We start from the raw sequence: 17861 nt of genomic DNA, 5'->3' as shown, positions 1-17861 counted from the left end.
CAAAAAAAAGAGGCAGATGGGGTTACTGGCATGGGACCCATAGACCGGATACTGCGGGAACAATTTATTCTGGGGCTCTACAGCAATCCCCTGAAACAGGCTCTGCGGGAACGAGTCAGAGTAGACCCTACCCTAACCTTTCGACAAATTTTGGCAGAGGCCGTGACGCGAAACAAAGAAGACGGCTATGCCTCTGGAGTAATACGGACCCAGACCGTTACACCCCCCGGGGTTACAAGAAATGAGGAAGCCCTGGTCAGAGTGGTACAAGACTTGCAGAGCTCCCTGAGTGCCATGCACGAAAAGTTGACACACCTGGAGAAACGGATAGAGTCGCGCCATACTACTGAGGCTGCCTATCCAGCCCGACAACAAACCTATCAGGCGACTCCGTGGGTTCCTACACCCGAATGCCCTTATGCTAGTTTACCATACCATCAAGCCCCTCATTACCCTTCAGTGGGGCCATCCAGCCAAGCTCTGAGGGCACCTCCCACTCGCAGGCAAAAAGTGGGCCGTCAAGGGGCACAGTGTTGGCGGTGTGGAGATCTAGGACATTTCGCCAGAGAGTGTCGGAATAATCCAGCTGGACGCCAAGAGCCGCCGTTAAACTACCGACCCCTGCAGTAGTGGGGCGTACTGCAGGGGAGGTGGAGAGCCAAGTTACCCAGCAAAGCTCCGAACACCTGGTCGCAGGGTGCCCCACTATACGAGCTGAGTTCGAAGGTGTTCCTGTCGACTGCTTAGTGGATACTGGGTCTCAAGTGACAACTATGCCCGAGTCATTCTTCTACCGTTACTTTCAAGCGCTGGCCAAGCCAGAACGAGAGACACTGGTCCGGGTTACAGCGGCTAACCAACAACAGATTCCTGTCACAGGGGTCGTGTGGATGAATGTACGGCTATGTGGACAGGAAGTGGGGCGGAAAGGTATCTTGTTGGTCCCCGAAACCTTCAAAGAAGATGTGCCGGTGATAATGGGCATGAATATCCTGCGAGAATTGGATCAGATCATGTTCACCAAACGGGGGCCGGGTTACTGGAAACAAGCCACCCCGCACAAACCTACCCAGAAAGCATTTCAACGGCTAATCCGTTTTTGTGGAACACAGAAAAGTGTACCAGCACACCAGGCGGTGGGAACGATCCGAGCGCCAGGAAAGGCTACCTTCACCCTTCCCCCTGGTCGGGAGACCATGCTGACGTTACCCGTGGGAACTTTCCGTAATCTTGAAGGCATGGAGGTGTTCGTTGAACCAACAGGCCTAGGAGAGCTGGGTCAGGACGTCCTGGTGGCTCGGACACTGGGAGTGGTCCAGAATGGACGAGTACCCATAAGAGCTGTGAATGTGGGATATCTAGAAGTTCCCTTGACGCCAGGGGTGGAACTGGCTCGTGTGTACCTACATCAGGGAGAAATCCTGAGTCAGAGAGAAGTGACTCTAGCTCCGGTAGGGGATGCTGGTTGGACCCTGGCAGTTACTGCCAGTGCAGAAGAGGCGCCGACCCCAGAATGGAATGGGGGAACCATCTTGGGTCAAATGGAGATAGATGTGAAGGCTCTCAGTTTAGACCAACAGCGAGCAGTTGAAACCATGCTGTGGGAGAATCAGGCTGCGTTTGCCCGCCACGCAGATGACTTTGGCTGCACGAATGCTATCACACATGATATACCGACGGGGGACACTCCACCAATTCGGGAGAGATATCGACAGATTCCGCCCAAGTTGTACCAGGAAGTGAAGACGCTATTGAAACAGATGATAGATTCCGGAGTGGTGCGGGGAAGCCAGAGCCCTTGGGCAGCCCCAGTGGTGCTTGTCAAGAAGAAGGACGGCACTATTCGATTTTGTGTGGATTACCGGCGGTTGAATGCTTGCACTGCGCGAGACTCATATCCTCTGCCACGCATCGAGGAGTCTCTGACGGCTCTAGGACGAGCCAAATACTTCTCCACCCTGGATCTAGCAAGTGGGTAATGGCAAGTACCAGTGGCTGAGCAGGACAAGGCAAAGACAGCATTCATACTCCCCATGGGGTTATTTGAATTCAACAGGATGCCATTCGGACTGACTAATGCCCCTGGAACCTTCCAGCGGCTGATGGAGAGATGCCTGGGAGACCTGAATTTTGAAGCCACTCTGATATACCTAGACGATATCATCGTATACTCTGCTACTTTTCAAGAACACTTGAATCGGCTAGGGCAGGTACTCGAGCGACTGCGATCCCATGGCCTGAAGGTAAAGCCAAAGAAGTGTCATCTCTTCAAGAGGGAGATCGAGTACCTGGGCCATAGGGTGTCCCAAGACGGAGTGCTCCCGTCCCAAGACAAAGTGGCTGCAATACGACAATGGATAGTGCCGAGAACACTGCGTGAGTTGAAGGCCTTCCTGGGACTGACTGGGTACTACCGGCGGTTCATCAAAGACTACGCAAAAATAGCGGGCCCTCTGAATGAGTTGTTGAGAGGAACGGCTGGGCAACCCAAGGGCCAAAGTATCCCCTGGGGACAGAAACAGGAAGAGGCCTTCCAGGCCCTGAAAGAAGCCCTGACATCGGCCCCCATCTTGGCTTATGCCGATTTTGATAAACCATTCATCTTAGCTACTGATGGCAGCCTCTACGGACTTGGGGCAGTCCTGTCGCAGGTACAAGATGGACATGAGAGAGTGATCGCTTATGCCAGTAGATCCTTGCGAGATACGGAGCGAAACCCCCATAACTACAGTTCCTTCCGGCTGGAACTCCTTGCCCTGGTGTGGGCTATGACGGAGAAATTTGCAGGATATCTGACAGGAGCTAAGATCTTCGTACGGACGGATAACAATCCCCTGGCCCATCTGGGTACTGCCAAGTTGGGAGCCCTGGAGCAACGCTGGGCGGCTCGCCTCGCAAAGTATGACTTCTCAATTCGCTACCGCTCCGCTACAGAGAACACTAATGCTGATGGTCTCTCGAGGGTCACTTTTGAAACTCCAGTAGGGGATATGGATGAACAAAAGGAAGAAGATGAAACTCCTGACTTCCGCAAGTTCGCTTCCCCAACAGTCGCGGCCCAGACAAGTGGGGAGGCCCGTAAGCTACCCAAAGCATTGGGGAGAACTAATGAAGAATGGGGCAGATTGCAAGATGAAGACATTGGACTGCAGCAAATGAAAAGCTGGGTAACCCAGTGCAGGAAACCCAACAAAGAAGAAAGGACTGATCTGGATGCCGAGATGAAGTCCGTTCTACATCAATGGGACAGACTGGAAGTTCATGGAGCTGTTTTGTTCCGCAAGTGGCAACAGCCTGCCGACCTAGAGGCGAGGTGGCAGGTAGTGATACCCAGAAGAATGGCACGGGAGATAGCCAAAGAGGCTCATGAGTTTGGAGCTCACTTCGGGCCAGTCAAGACATACCAGTGGCTGCAGCGTTATGTGTATTGTCCGCGACTGGAGGCCACAGTTGAAGAAGTTTGCCGACAGTGTCGAGTGTGTGAACTCACGAAGAGTACAGAACAGAGAGCACCCCTACAGTCCATCCAGACCACAGAACCGCTGGAAGTGTTGATGATAGACTATCTTCTTGTGGGACAATCGTCAAGAGGTCCACAGTATTGCCTGGTCATGATCGACCACTTCTCCAAGTTTGCAGTAGTCACCCCAACTCGGGACCAGACGGCCGAGTCCGCTGCACGAGCCATTTGTCAAGACTTCATTCGGGTCTATGGGTGTCCAAAGCGGATCCATTCAGATCAAGGGGCGTGCTTTCAAGGAAAAGTGATGGAAGAGCTACATCGACTGTACGGCATTGAAAAATCCAGGACAACTCCTTATCATCCCCAAGGAAACGGAGCCTGTGAGCGCTTTAACCGCACATTGCTGCAAATGCTGAGGACACTAGAGGAAGACAAGAGGGCACACTGGCCTGACTACCTGCCAGAATTAGTCTGGGCTTACAATAATCATGTCCACACCACCACCGGTTACACCCCATACATGTTACTGTTCGGTAGGGCTGGTCGAGAGATCGTGGAATTAAACCTAGAACAGCCAGAAGACCTAATAGAGCGATCAAACACCTCATGGGTGAAAGAACACCGTCGGCGTCTCCAGACCATTCGTCGGTTGGCAGGTCAGCGGTTACAGGAGAGAGCTCATACAGACCGTCCTCCAGTTCAGGAGGTTCCATTGCAGCCTGGGGATCGGGTACTGGTACGAGAGAAACGTCCCAGAGGCAAGTTGAGTGAGCGTTGGGAAGTACAGCCGTATAAAGTGATCAAGAGAGTGTACCCTAATGGTCCGGTCTACGAAGTGCAGGTTGAGAATGAGAAATTTGCTTCACGGACTCTACATAGGAATATGTTACGGCCATGCCGGTCCAAAGATCCCGCACTTGTTCAGAGGACACCTCCTCCTGCCCCATACTCAGAACTTGTTATCTCTGATGGAGATTATGGTGAAGACTGGTGGACTGCTCCCAACACTGAAGAAGCCTCCCAGGTTACAGGTGATCAAGGCACTGTCACAGAACCATTGCCAGCCCGTAATGGAGAGGGGCCCTCGGACACACCCGAACCTCCTATTGTGGTGGATGAATCCAGACTGGCAGTTCCTAGTGGAGAGAGTCAGGTCGTAACAGATAGCCAGGACCTCCGGAGATCCAGTAGGCTTACTGCAGGGGTTCCACCAAACAGGTACGCTGCTGATGAGTTCATTTGGTCCACCTGTATGTATTGTGGACAATGTTGTACTGCTGTATAAAAAGTTACATTAACCATTATTTCTATGGACTATATAGCAAGGCCGAGGACGGCCACCTTTAAGTGGGGAGGCATGTAAGAGGCAGCCCTGATCATCCAGCAACATTTCCAACACACATATATATATATATATAGCAGACTGTCATGTTTCCCTCCAGCCACCAGAGGCCACTGTGGCTGAGTAGGACAGTGAGAGGAGTTGTTTCCAGAGGACAAGGAGTTAAGTGTTTTTCCCGGGCTGAGCAGAGAGCCTGGGCTGATGGTGTCTGAGTACACAGGAAGAAGGACGCTGTGCACTGAGAGGGAGATCCACAGGGAAGATTAGAGCGATTTCTCCCTGCCTGCTGTGACACCGTATCTGGGACATTAGAGTGTGTTTGCTCCCTGACTGAGCTGATGTTTCCTGGTGCAGAAGAGAGACTGCTGTAGTGTGAGGCACTTACCAGAGGAACTGTGAGTGAATTCCAGGCCCTGTCTGATTACACGTCCAGAGCTGCTGATTATCTCCAACCAGAGTTACAGAGACTACAAAGAGAGGCCAGAGCTGAGCCACACTGAAGCAAGCAAGCAAGCAAGCAACCAGATCGGGACCCAGACTGTACCTGCCTGCATGTGCGGACACCGAACTGTGAGTGCGCTGATGCTAACCTGAGCTAGGGCATAGTGGAATAGGATTTAGTTTAGTGCACCGTAGAGGTGCACCCCGGGTAGCGGGGACAGATAGGACTACCTAGAAGAGAGTAGCCTGCTATTGTCTGTACTTGTGTTTGTGATTCATTTGTGTTCTTTATGCAAATTTCCATTATCTTTATTGTGAATTCCCAAGCTGTTCATATTGTAAATCTGCTTCTCCGGCAGTTAGAGTTCTCTTTTAATAAAGCCGGTTTCTACTTCAGCCTCCTTGTCTGCTGCACTGTACTTGAGTCCTGCTCTACGGTCTCTTCCTCTGCTGACCGTTACACTGTCACCCCCAGTCAGTCACTAGAGACGACCAACATGTCACTCTGTGACTGATCATGCACTCAGGGCCCGCTGCCTCTTTTTTTTTTTTTTTTTTCTTGCATGGAACGTTATTGGGAGAGGGGCATGGCTTAGCTCAGATGGGGCAAGGCCTAGTGGAGTTGGGTGTGTGGCATCAGGTGTCATCCTTTTTGGGGTTAAGCAAGTGTCCATGCTAGAACTACACAGTGCCAAAATAACAGTGCCATGGAAACCCCACATCACATGGTGTCCAAAATCCACCATATAGTGCACAAAACCCACTGCCCTAACAATACAAGTACAAAAGGCACAAATAAATACAGTATCAGAGTGATACTACTACTATACGCGAGAAAAATACCATAAACATAGTACCACAATGTGCCCCAATAATACCACAGCATGCTGCCATTCGAAAAATATTACCATACAATACCGCCAAATATATTGATATACAGCGCACTTATACAGTGCCATACCACCATGCAGTGCACAATCCACCGGATGGACTCACTTGTTGTGTAGCCATACAATATCAGGTTTAGGGTTCCCTTCTGCCCGACAGATGAAATAGACAGTGTTCCCGAGAATGACATCTGCATCTTTAGGTTCTGATGTAATACGAGGAACCTCTGAAAAGGAAATTGTGCAATTCAAATTCACAAGTAACCAAGTGACCATCGGAGAAGAGAACCACTACTCACAGCCACATGGAATATCATCCAACCTTCTACCAATTTGTTCACTAAAACTGCTCAGCCTATGTGTCAGTAAAATTCTATTTATGAACCAGGAAGCCCTGGATGAGGAGCAAGATAAGTATATCAATATATTATAAAATCTGATGGCTAACCGCAGTTGAACTGGTCCTTAGATAATGAGCTCACCGACGTCCCTCGCAGGTGGACAGGATGTTCACACATCGCAGCTGTGTGTGTGCTGCTCCTCTCTGTGAGCATACGGAGAAGATCCACCAGCCACATGAGTTCACAGTCACAGAACAGGGGATTGGAGTCCAGGCGTCTGTTCACACAGAAGGGTCAGGAGCCAATAAGCTTCTCATCACATCAGTCATGGTACAATAGAATCATATAAAACTACCACTTACAGCCGGTGGAGAGATGGAAGTTTAGAGAATGCTCCGGGCTGAATCCTGGTGATCCGGTTATTGTGCAAGAAACTGGAAGCAGTCAAAACATTAATGTGGTTCACTGACAGCAAGCAGAGTTGGTGAGGAATTGAAACTTTTCATTGTACAGTAAATCCTTTAACCCTTTCCCACATTTACACATACATGTAAGTCGGGGAATGTGGTCAATTGCTGCATCCCTATGTAAATGTATGGGAAGAGGATCACGTGAGAACAGGAACTGTGCTTGCATGATCATGGCTGTACATGACTGAGGTCCCACCACAGCAGCGGGGATTGGAGATAACCCCTTAGATGCTGCAGTCAATTGCAACTATGGCATGTAAGGGGATTTTCAGAGTAAGGGCTCATGCACATGACTGTTGGGCGTTTTGCGGTCTGCAAAACACGGATACTGGCCGTGTGCAATCCGCATTTTGAGGAACGGAAGGTGTCGGCTCCTAATAGAACAGTCCTATCCTTGTCCGTAATGCGGACAATAATAGGACATGTTCAACTTTTTTGCAGCCATGCAGACATATAGACACGGAATGCACACGGAGTAATTTCCATTATTTTTTTGCGTTCCCATTGAAGCGATTGGTTCCGCATACAGGCTGCAAAAAAATAGAATGGAAACAGAAAAAAAAAAAGTTTGTGTGCATGAGCACTAACTCACATCCCCATTGGCACCTTGTGATCACGTTGCCAAGGCAGCTGGAGGACTGTCTGTGTGACATTGACAGGTTTAATACACTGCAATTCAATACAGAATACAGAAACCAGTGAGCCAGGATCAAGTCCCCTAGTGCAGCCCAAAAAAAGTTTAATTGTTTAAAGAAGTTTTTTAGGAGGATAAAAAAAGTGGTTTTAATGGGTTAAAAATAAAAAGGATCGTTACTCACCTTACTGATCCTCTGCCTCTGCCATTCTGACACTGATATGGTCCCTGCTACTCTCAACTTCCTCCTCCCAGGTTCGACACGACAAGAAAAGGCTTGGACAATAGGTTCAGCCAACTACTGGTTCCTGTGGCCACTGATTGGTTGAGCAGGCAGTCCAAGTCACTTCCTGTGTGTTGAGCCCGGGAGCATTGTAAAGGCAGCGGTGGGGGGGCGTCGGTCAGGTGAGTAATGATTCTTTTTTTTTTTCAATTTCTAACTCATTCTGTCCTTTTTTTATATATACAAATGCGCCTCTATCATCAACAGGGGTGTTGCCATTACACCTAGAGGCTCTGCTCCCTCTGCAACTGCTGCGCCATCTGCACTTTGATTGACAGGGCCAGGCATTATGAAGTTTTTACTGCCTGGTCTTGTCAATTAAACTGCAGAGGCACAGCAGTTGCAGAGAGATCAGAGCCTCTAGGTAACAGCAACGACCCTGTTACTCCTAGAGGCTCATTTGCATATAATAAAACATATTTTTTTCTCAGCAATGCGGGCACACATGAACATGGGACCAACACAGATGCCTTCAGCTGCCAAGCGCACATGTAACAGGTCAGACAGTTTCATGGGTACAAATCTGCTGACAGATGTCCTTTAAAAATGCTTTATGTTAGGGTAAAAAAAATACACTACTTAATTGGTATCAACACATCCCACACAAAAAAATAATCAATGGAATAATAAACTTTTTTATGTGTTTTTCATGCAGAAGTAATTGAATATCCAAAAAAAACATACATATTTGATATCACCGTAACTGTACCGACCCACAGAAGTTCTATTTATGCCACATGGTGAACGGCACAAGATTTAAACCACATAAATCAATAATGGAATATGTATTTTTACATTCCCCCCCAAAAAAGAATTAGTAATAGTTAATAAATTATATGCCTCAGAATTATGCGATTGAAAAATACAACTTGATGCAAGCTCTCGATGGAAAAAAAATAAATAAATAAATATTGCTCTTCAAATGCGAGGATGAGAAAATCCCAAAAAGTTGCTGAGTCATTAAGGGGTTAATAGAACCAGTGTGAAATGGTTGATAGCAAGGAGAAATATATTGTATTCAATATCCATGAATTAAAGTAATACCCATTCTGCCTAGTGCAGGGTGTGAGGGGGCAGGGCACGCACAGTGACTCACAGACTACAAAAGAGAAAATGACTGTGTCATGCTCCGCCCCCTCAGGTCACTATGCAGAAGAGGCATTCCTTTTATTCATGAATATTGAACCCCAGTACTCACATGGTATGGCCTGTGTGTGCAATGATAGAATTACATATGACCATATTATGCATATGATGTGTGCGTCAGATTATTGCACTTACAGCCTCTCCAGCTTGGGCAGGTCCCTGAAGGTCTCTGCATCAAGAGTTTCCAAGTTATTGAAGTGAAGATACCTGGTGCAGGGAAAGAAAACATAAAAAATCAAAAGTAAATGTAAAATACGCATTCAGAACGGTGGAGATGCTGCAACTGTGACAAATGTGACACTGACCCCGGCGAACCTGTCACCACGAACATCTGCAGGCAGCAGGTTATAGAACAGGAGGAGCAGAGCTGAGCAGATTGATATGTAGCTTTATGGGAGAAGATTCAGTATAATATTTCATTTAAAGAGGACCTTTCATGGAATTTTTTTTGTTTAATTAAGTACCTTTACTCGCGAGGCACCCTCCGCTGATGCTGCTGTCCTTGTTCTTTTTTTCAAATACCCCTTGCATGCCCCCTGCAGTTTTGACACCCACTGTGTTAATACTGAGCATCGTTACAGGCAGGAGGAGATGCCAGAGTTTCTCAGGGAGCGTCTCCTTCTCTGTGGCTGTGCTGCAGTCCAATCACAGCGGAGAGAGTCACAGCCAGGGAGAAGCAGACACCCCCTGAGAAACCCTGGCGTCTCCTCCTCCCTGTACTGATGCTCAGTATTAACATACTAGGCCCGAAAACTCCAGGGGGCACAGCGGAGCATGCGAGGGGTATTTGAAAAAAAGAACAAGGACGGCAGCATCAGCGGAGGGTACCTTGCAAGTAAAGGTACTCAGGTATTTTATTAAACAAAAAAAATTCCATGAAAGGTCCTCATTAATTAGATGCAATTTCTATGCTGAAGAGTCATGAGGGCGGTCCTACCAGTGATTGACATCTATGACTCTACTCATACACAGCTGTCACTCACCGATAGGACCACCCATGTGTCTCCTAGAAAGAGCATGGATTTAAGGACATCAAATACAAACTATTCTGAATCTTTTACCATAAGACCACATATCTGCTGCCTGCAGATTAGACTGCATTCTCATGGTACGTTGGCTTTACGCATAACGAAGGTGACCTTCAAGAGAACTGGAAATATCACCTTGGACAAGTATACTCACAACTGCTCCAGAGACTGGAGACCATAGAAAGCATTCCTCTGTACACTGCGGATCTCATTCTTGTAAAGATAACTGCAACAAAATAAAGACCAGGGCATAAGAGGTAGAGACCAGTGTGCAGCGAACCGGGAGCGGAGGATGGAGGTGGTAGTGGCTGAGGTTGTCACAGACTTGTCCTCACACTGTTGTACCTTAGCGCCGTGTAGTAAAAGGAGGGGGCACCCTTTCTTCTCTCGGGGCTACTCTCTGATGGTAGTTGGGATGCCCTTGATGTTAGGTGTTTGGATGGGGGCAAGGCAAGAGGTTTAGAGTGAAATGGTAAAGAAGTCAGAAAATCAGGTCAGAGTTATGCCGTATTCACACATCAGTGTTTGGTCAGTGATTTCCATCAGTGGTTGTGAGCCAAAACCAGGTGAGGCTCTAAACACAGAACAAGTGCAGCTCTTTCCCTTATACCTTATGTCTGTGGAGGCTCCAATACTGGATTTGGCTCACAATCAATTATGTAAATCACTGACCAAACACGGATGTGCGAATGAGGCATTAAAAATAAATTTACTGTATTGCTTCCAATTAAAGCAAATCACAGCTCCAACTGTTCAAAGTGCAGTTCTCTCCCAGATAACGGTGTATGGATTTCACAAGGACTGGAATTATGTATTAGAGAATTGAGTAAAACACAGTTTTTCCTTTCCCGGTGCCAACAAAGACTCGACGGTCATCAATCAATAGTATAACTATGTGGCACACGGGATATTCTTTGCAATTTAAAGGTGATTTTATTAAGTAATTTTCACAATTAGAGGTTCATGATCCCGTTTATAGGAAATTAAATACTGTGTAACCACTTTCCATAATAGAGCCAGACGTTTCGGTCCATAAGGACCTTCTTCAGCGACTTGGAATTTCTGGGGTCAGAGGTAGTGGTGCGATCCAGACACCCCACTACCTCTGATCACAGAATTGCTGAAGAAGGTCCTTATGGACCGAAAAGTCTGGCTCTAATATGGAAAGTGGTTACACAGTATTTAATTTCCTATAAACTGGATCATGAACCTCTAATTGTGAAAATTACTTAATAAAATCACCTTTAAATTGCAAAGAATATCCTGTGTGCCACATATTTATACTAAGGATTGGAATTATGACCCTCTGTCTCCTCTATCTTAGCTAAATAGATTACGGTACCTATGCTTGGCCATGCAGAATCCAAATTCTCTTTTTCTCTCTTTCTTTAGATCTTGCAGAGATCTGTTAGTCTCTGAAATCTGAGGCCCAAGAGGAATAAACACATTGAGTATGCTTCCTTCCTATCTGAAAATCCAGTCTAGAATCTCCTAAAAGTTAGGGGTGTGTCCAGAACACATCTAACCTCCTATAAGGGCCAATCCACAGTTATTAACCCTTGATTTGCCATTCATATACACAATACTGGTAGACATACATCACATGGTATAACATGGTATAATGATATGTTATTTAATATTTTAAAAATAAAAACTATTTGCAGTTACCCCCTGCACTGGAGTACTGCAAGTGCAGTCAGGGAGCGCTACACATATAGTATACACATAATAGAGACCAGAGCAGTCAGGAAGCAGTACACATATGATAGAGACCAGAGCAGTCAGGAAGCAGTACACATATTATAGAGATCAGTGCAGTCAGGAAGCAGTACACATATGATAGAGACCAGAGCAGTCAGGAAGCAGTACACATATGATAGAGACCAGAGCAGTCAGGAAGCAGTACACATATGATAGAGACCAGAGCAGTCAGGAAGCAGTACACATATTATAGAGATCAGTGCAGTCAGGAAGCAGTACACATATGATAGAGACCAGTGCAGTCAGGAAGCAGTACACATATGATAGAGATCAGTGCAGTCAGGAAGCAGTACACATATGATAGAGATCAGTGCAGTCAGGAAGCAGTACACATATTATAGAGATCAGTGCAGTCAGGAAGCAGTACACATATGATAGAGATCAGTGCAGTCAGGAAGCAGTACACATATGATAGAGACCAGAGCAGTCAGGAAGCAGTACACATATGATAGAGACCAGAGCAGTCAGGGAGCAGTACACATATGATAGAGATCAGTGCAGTCAGGAAGCAGTACACATATGATAGAGATCAGTGCAGTCAGGAAGCAGTACACATATGATAGAGATCAGTGCAGTCAGGAAGCAGTACACATATGATAGAGATCAGTGCAGTCAGGAAGCAGTACACATATGATAGAGATCAGTGCAGTCAGGAAGCAGTACACATATGATAGAGACCAGAGCAGTCAGGAAGCAGTACACATATGATAGAGACCAGAGCAGTCAGGGAGCAGTACACATATGATAGAGACCAGAGCAGTCAGGGAGCAGTACACATATGATAGAGATCAGTGCAGTCAGGAAGCAGTACACATATGATAGAGATCAGTGCAGTCAGGAAGCAGTACACATATGATAGAGATCAGTGCAGTCAGGAAGCAGTACACATATGATAGAGATCAGTGCAGTCAGGAAGCAGTACACATATGATAGAGATCAGTGCAGTCAGGAAGCAGTACACATATGATAGAGATCAGTGCAGTCAGGAAGCAGTACACATATGATAGAGATCAGTGCAGTCAGGGAGCAGTATACATATGATAGAGATCAGTGCAGTCCTGGAGCAGTACACATATGATAGAGATGAGTTCAGTCAGGAAGCAGTACACATATGATAGAGATCAGTGCAGTCAGGAAGCAGTACACATATGATAGAGATCAGTGCAGTCAGGAAGCAGTACACATATGATAGAGACCAGAGCAGTCAGGAAGCAGTACACATATGATAGAGACCAGAGCAGTCAGGGAGCAGTACACATATGATAGAGATCAGTGCAGTCAGGAAGCAGTACACATATGATAGAGATCAGTGCAGTCAGGAAGCAGTATACATATGATAGAGATCAGTGCAGTCAGGAAGCAGTACACATATGATAGAGATCAGTGCAGTCAGGAAGCAGTACACATATGATAGAGATCAGTGCAGTCAGGAAGCAGTACACATATGATAGAGATCAGTGCAGTCAGGAAGCAGTACACATATGATAGAGATCAGTGCAGTCAGGGAGCAGTATACATATGATAGAGATCAGTGCAGTCCTGGAGCAGTACACATATGATAGAGATGAGTTCAGTCAGGGAGCAGTATACATATGATAGAGATCAGTGCAGTCAGGGAGCCATATACATATGATAGAGACCAATGCAGTGAGATTGCAGCATATACTGTATAATGTAGACAAGCACAGTCTGGTAGCAGCATACAAGGTGGGACATAGAACTCACAGATGTTTAAGATCTCTCAGCGCTTGAAATGATCTCTGTGAAATCCGTCTAATTTGATTGTTGTTCAGTAATCTACAATGTACAAAGACAGGTAATCAGTTCATTCAAATGCCACCATGTCCATCACCACCAGAAGGCCAAATAATTAGGTCTTACACAGTATGGAGGTTCTTCAGCTTCTGAAGATCACCAGAGATTATCTCACGGATGTGATTGAAGCGCAGGTCACTGTGGAGGCAGAAAACACAACGACCAATGTCTTTAAATCATGTGTTTTTTTGCTCCAACCACTTTAAGATCTGCAGGTTACCACTTGAAACCTCTCACAATAAGCCTACGTGCAAATTAGCTCTCCTTCCAAAAAGAAAAGAAAGCTGAGCCTCTACTGCCACTCGATGTAAGGTAGCAATCCTGGAATTCAAGGTTTGACCCTTTAAACAGGCCTTCAGGCATAACTAGGATTATAGCGAAGTTCATCATCATGGCAGGTATGTAACATGCTTCTCTCCTCGCTCTATACAGGCACATATCTTCAAATATCCAGCTCTGCTGACTTCTACGCTGTCTTTCGGGCGAGTGTTATAATTTCATGGGACTTATTTCTGAGTCTCCATTTTCTTAACTTATCTAAGGTTATCTTTGTAAAGTCTGTGATTCTTAAAGGGGTTGTCCCACTTCATCAAATGGCATTTATCATGTAGAAAACGTTAATACGAGGCACTTATAAGGCAATGTTATGGTCCATATTGCCTCCTGTCGCAGGGACAGTTAGCTTCTGCGCATACATTAACGTTTCAGGTTCTTTAATGAGCCACAAACCCAAGTTCGGATTTGGATTTTGAAACATTAATGTATGCGTAGAAGCTAACTGTAACAGGCCAGCTAACTGGTGGCGATAAGAAGATTGCCTCAGCAGAGCCTATACATTGCAAGGCTGTACGGAGCGCACATTATTAATGAAGTTTAGGAATGTATAGGTTCGGACAGAGCCGTCCGAACCCACTTCGCTGAGCCCTATCTGTGTCCCTTGTATGCGCTGTGGGCTAGTTGTGTGAATGTGTATCTAGGGCCTTATGGTGCTGCGGCAATGCACATTTTCCTCTGTTGTGCATGCTGTCCGCGGATACTCGTGGGTGCACCATTGCTGCCGTGTCGGCTGGTTGCCAGAGTCATGTGAATGTGTGCGAGTGCAGCAGCGCATATTCTCTGCGTCTCTGTTTCCTTGCAGGTCAGCTTACAAGTGCACAGTAATCACCCCAGGAGGTGGCGGTCCAGTCGCTCCCCTGCTGTAAAGACCAGATCCCTGTATAGGGGTTAAAGGGTGAAGACCAGGGGAGCACTAGAGTAATCCCCTTAGGGTTTGGCTCAAAGCTGCAGTGGTTCCACAGTCGCCTGATCCATAACACCACCTTTGCTGGCTTGATTCATTTTTCCATCACATTATACACTGCTTGTTTCCAGGTGTCATGACCACCCTGCAATCCATCAGCGGTGGTCGTGCTTACGCACTATAGGAAAAGGCGTGGACCGGACTGTAGGAGCGCAAATAGGCATTCATGCACAGCAGGTGTGATGTCACAGGTCACATTTTGCCGACTGTTAGATAGTAAGAGGCACATGTATCACAGATGCAGTGTATACAGATGTATAGAATATACAGCAGTGTACTGGTATGTGAGGTACAGGGTATAAATTACACCTCACATATCAGTCCATTGCTGTATATACTATATATCTATACACACTGCATCTATTATACCCCGTACCTCACATATCTGTACCCACTTAATCTATTATACATTGCGCCTTCTATATCAATACACTGCTGTAAATGCTATATATCGTAACACACTGCATCTATTATACCTCATATGAGTACAATGCTGTAAATATTACATATCTGTAGGCACTGCATCTATTATACATTGTACCTCACATTAGTACACTGCTGTATATATTATATATCTGTATCTGCTGTGTCTATAATACTGCATGATGTACTGTATATTTCGCATTATAAGGGCTCATGCACACGACCGTACCATTTTTTTGCGGTATGCAAATTGTCGATCCCAAAAAAACAGATGCCGCCCGTGTGCCTTCCGCAATTTGCGGAACGGAACAGGAGGCCCATAGAAATGCCTATTCTTGTCCGCAAAACGGACAAGAATAGGACACGCCTCATAATTTTTGTGGGGCCATGGAACAGAGCAACGGATGCGGACAGCACACAGAGTGCTGTCCACATCTTTTGCGGACCCATTGAAGCGAATGGTTCCGTATATGGAACGCAAAAAACGTTTGTGTGCATGAGCCCTAAGACGCACTTTTCAGCAAGAAAAAAAATCTTGCTAAAAAGTGCCCGAATCTTATAAACAGCAGTCAAAGAAATCCAGCATGGCCGGACCTCCTAGCTGCTTCATTCATGATCCAGAAGCACATACATTCAAAGGCTATGTACACATTTGGGGGCAATTTTTTTTTATGATTGCATTGTACTCATTTTTAGGTAAAAATCTTTTTTTCCGTACAGATGCTCTAATAGAGGGATCTGAATTTTCTCTCTGCTCCCAGCCAGCTAATTTGACAGACTCCTTATTTCTGACATTATAAACACTGGTTATAGCTCAGTTCTTATCTTACTGATAGAATGTGGCTTAAATAAGTAGGACCTCTTAAGGGTGTATTAGACTGCCAGATTTTCTGTCTGATGATCGCCAACCAGCATTCCTGTGGACACTCTTTAGCGATCATCTGGCAGTCTAATACTACCTCCAAATGCCCGATGAACGAGCAAACGTTTATTCATCGAGCAATTGTGATTTTAAAGCATGCTTTAAAAAAAAAAAAAAAAAAAAAAAAACACAATGGTGCCAGTGGCAGATCGCGCTGTGTAATAGCGATCAGCCGCCGGCACACCGCTGCCCTCCATGGGGACGAGCAATAACATAGCGATCACTTCTCCCCATGCCTGCTGCATGTAACAGCAGTGGTGTCCTCCGCTAGCTATCTGACAATTGCCAGGAGGGATGAGGATTATTAGATGACGGGCAAAAAGTGAAAGTACAATTTTACCTTTGTGACAGGCTAGATATTTTTAATAAAGACCAAACAAAAAAAAAAATGATTTTAAGCCCAAAATGAGTAAAATGCAATCATAAAAAAAAAAAGTCTCCGGAGGTGTACATAGCCTTTAAGGACCTTTGATTATGTAATTAATGGGAGGAGCCAGAACAGATAAACTATACAGCTGGCACTAGTGCAGGGAAATGAGTTTTTATTAAAGATGTGTGTGTAGCAGTACTGTATGTATGTATGTATGTGTGTAGCAGTACTGTATGTATGTATGTGTGTAGCAGTACTGTATGTATGTAGCAGTACTGTATGTATGTGTGTAGCAGTGCTGTATGTATGTGTGTAGCAGTACTGTATGTATGTATAGCAGTACTGTATGTATGTGTGTAGCAGTGCTGTATGTATGTGTGTAGCAGTACTGTATGTATGTGTGTAGCAGTACTGTATGTATGTGTGTAGCAGTACTGTATGTATGTGTGTAGCAGTGCTGTATGTATGTGTGTAGCAGTGATGTATGTATGTATAGCAGTACTGTATGTATGTGTGTAGCAGTGCTGTATGTATGTGTGTAGCAGTGCTGTATGTATGTGTATGTGTGTGTGTAGCAGTGCTGTATGTATGTGTGTGTGTGTGTAGCAGTGTTGTATGTATGTATAGCAGTGCTGTATGTATGTGTGTAGCAGTACTGTATGTATGTGTGTAGCAGTACTGTATGTAGCTGTACTGTATGTATGTGTGTAGCAGTGCTGTATGTATGTGTGTAGCAGTACTGTATGTATGTGTGTAGCAGTGCTGTATGTATGTATAGCAGTACTGTATGTATGTATAGCAGTACTGTATGTATGTGTGTAGCAGTACTGTATGTATGTGTGTAGCAGCGCTGTATGTATAGCAGTACCGTATGTATGTGTGTAGCAGTGCTGTATGTATGTATAGCAATACTGTATGTATGTGTGTAGCAGTGCTGTATGTATGTGTGTAGCAGTGCTGTATGTATGTATAGCAATACTGTATGTATGTGTGTAGCAGTACTGTATGTATGTGTGTAGCAGTGCTGTATGTATGTGTGTAGCAGTGCTGTATGTATGTATAGCAATACTGTATGTATGTGTGTAGCAGTGCTGTATGTATGTATAGCAATACTGTATGTATGTGTGTAGCAGTGCTGTATGTATAGCAGTACTGTATGTATGTGTGTAGCAGTGCTGTATCTATGTATAGCAGTACTGTATGTGTGTGTAGCAGTGCTGTATGTATAGCAGTAC

General features: G+C 45.6%; 1 protein-coding gene across 1 annotated transcript in view; it reads right to left on the bottom strand.

Annotated features, from left to right (window-relative positions):
* The window catches only part of LOC122942136 (peroxidasin homolog), a 68919-nt gene that overhangs the window by 23029 nt on the left and 28029 nt on the right, over nt 1-17861 (bottom strand). Inside the window, exons 2-8 of the mRNA XM_044299632.1 lie at nt 13678-13749; nt 13522-13593; nt 10190-10261; nt 9143-9214; nt 6837-6908; nt 6582-6751; nt 6243-6360 (exon numbers count right to left, since the gene is read on the bottom strand). Coding sequence (XP_044155567.1) covers nt 6243-6360; nt 6582-6751; nt 6837-6908; nt 9143-9214; nt 10190-10261; nt 13522-13593; nt 13678-13749 — 648 coding nt within the window. The remainder of the gene's footprint in view (nt 1-6242; nt 6361-6581; nt 6752-6836; nt 6909-9142; nt 9215-10189; nt 10262-13521; nt 13594-13677; nt 13750-17861) is intronic.

Source organism: Bufo gargarizans, chromosome 6 (assembly GCF_014858855.1).
Source record: "Bufo gargarizans isolate SCDJY-AF-19 chromosome 6, ASM1485885v1, whole genome shotgun sequence".
NCBI lineage: Eukaryota > Metazoa > Chordata > Amphibia > Anura > Bufonidae > Bufo > Bufo gargarizans.
The sequence above is the reverse complement of the archived record's forward strand: the minus strand, read 5'-3'. Positions and strand labels throughout refer to the sequence as shown.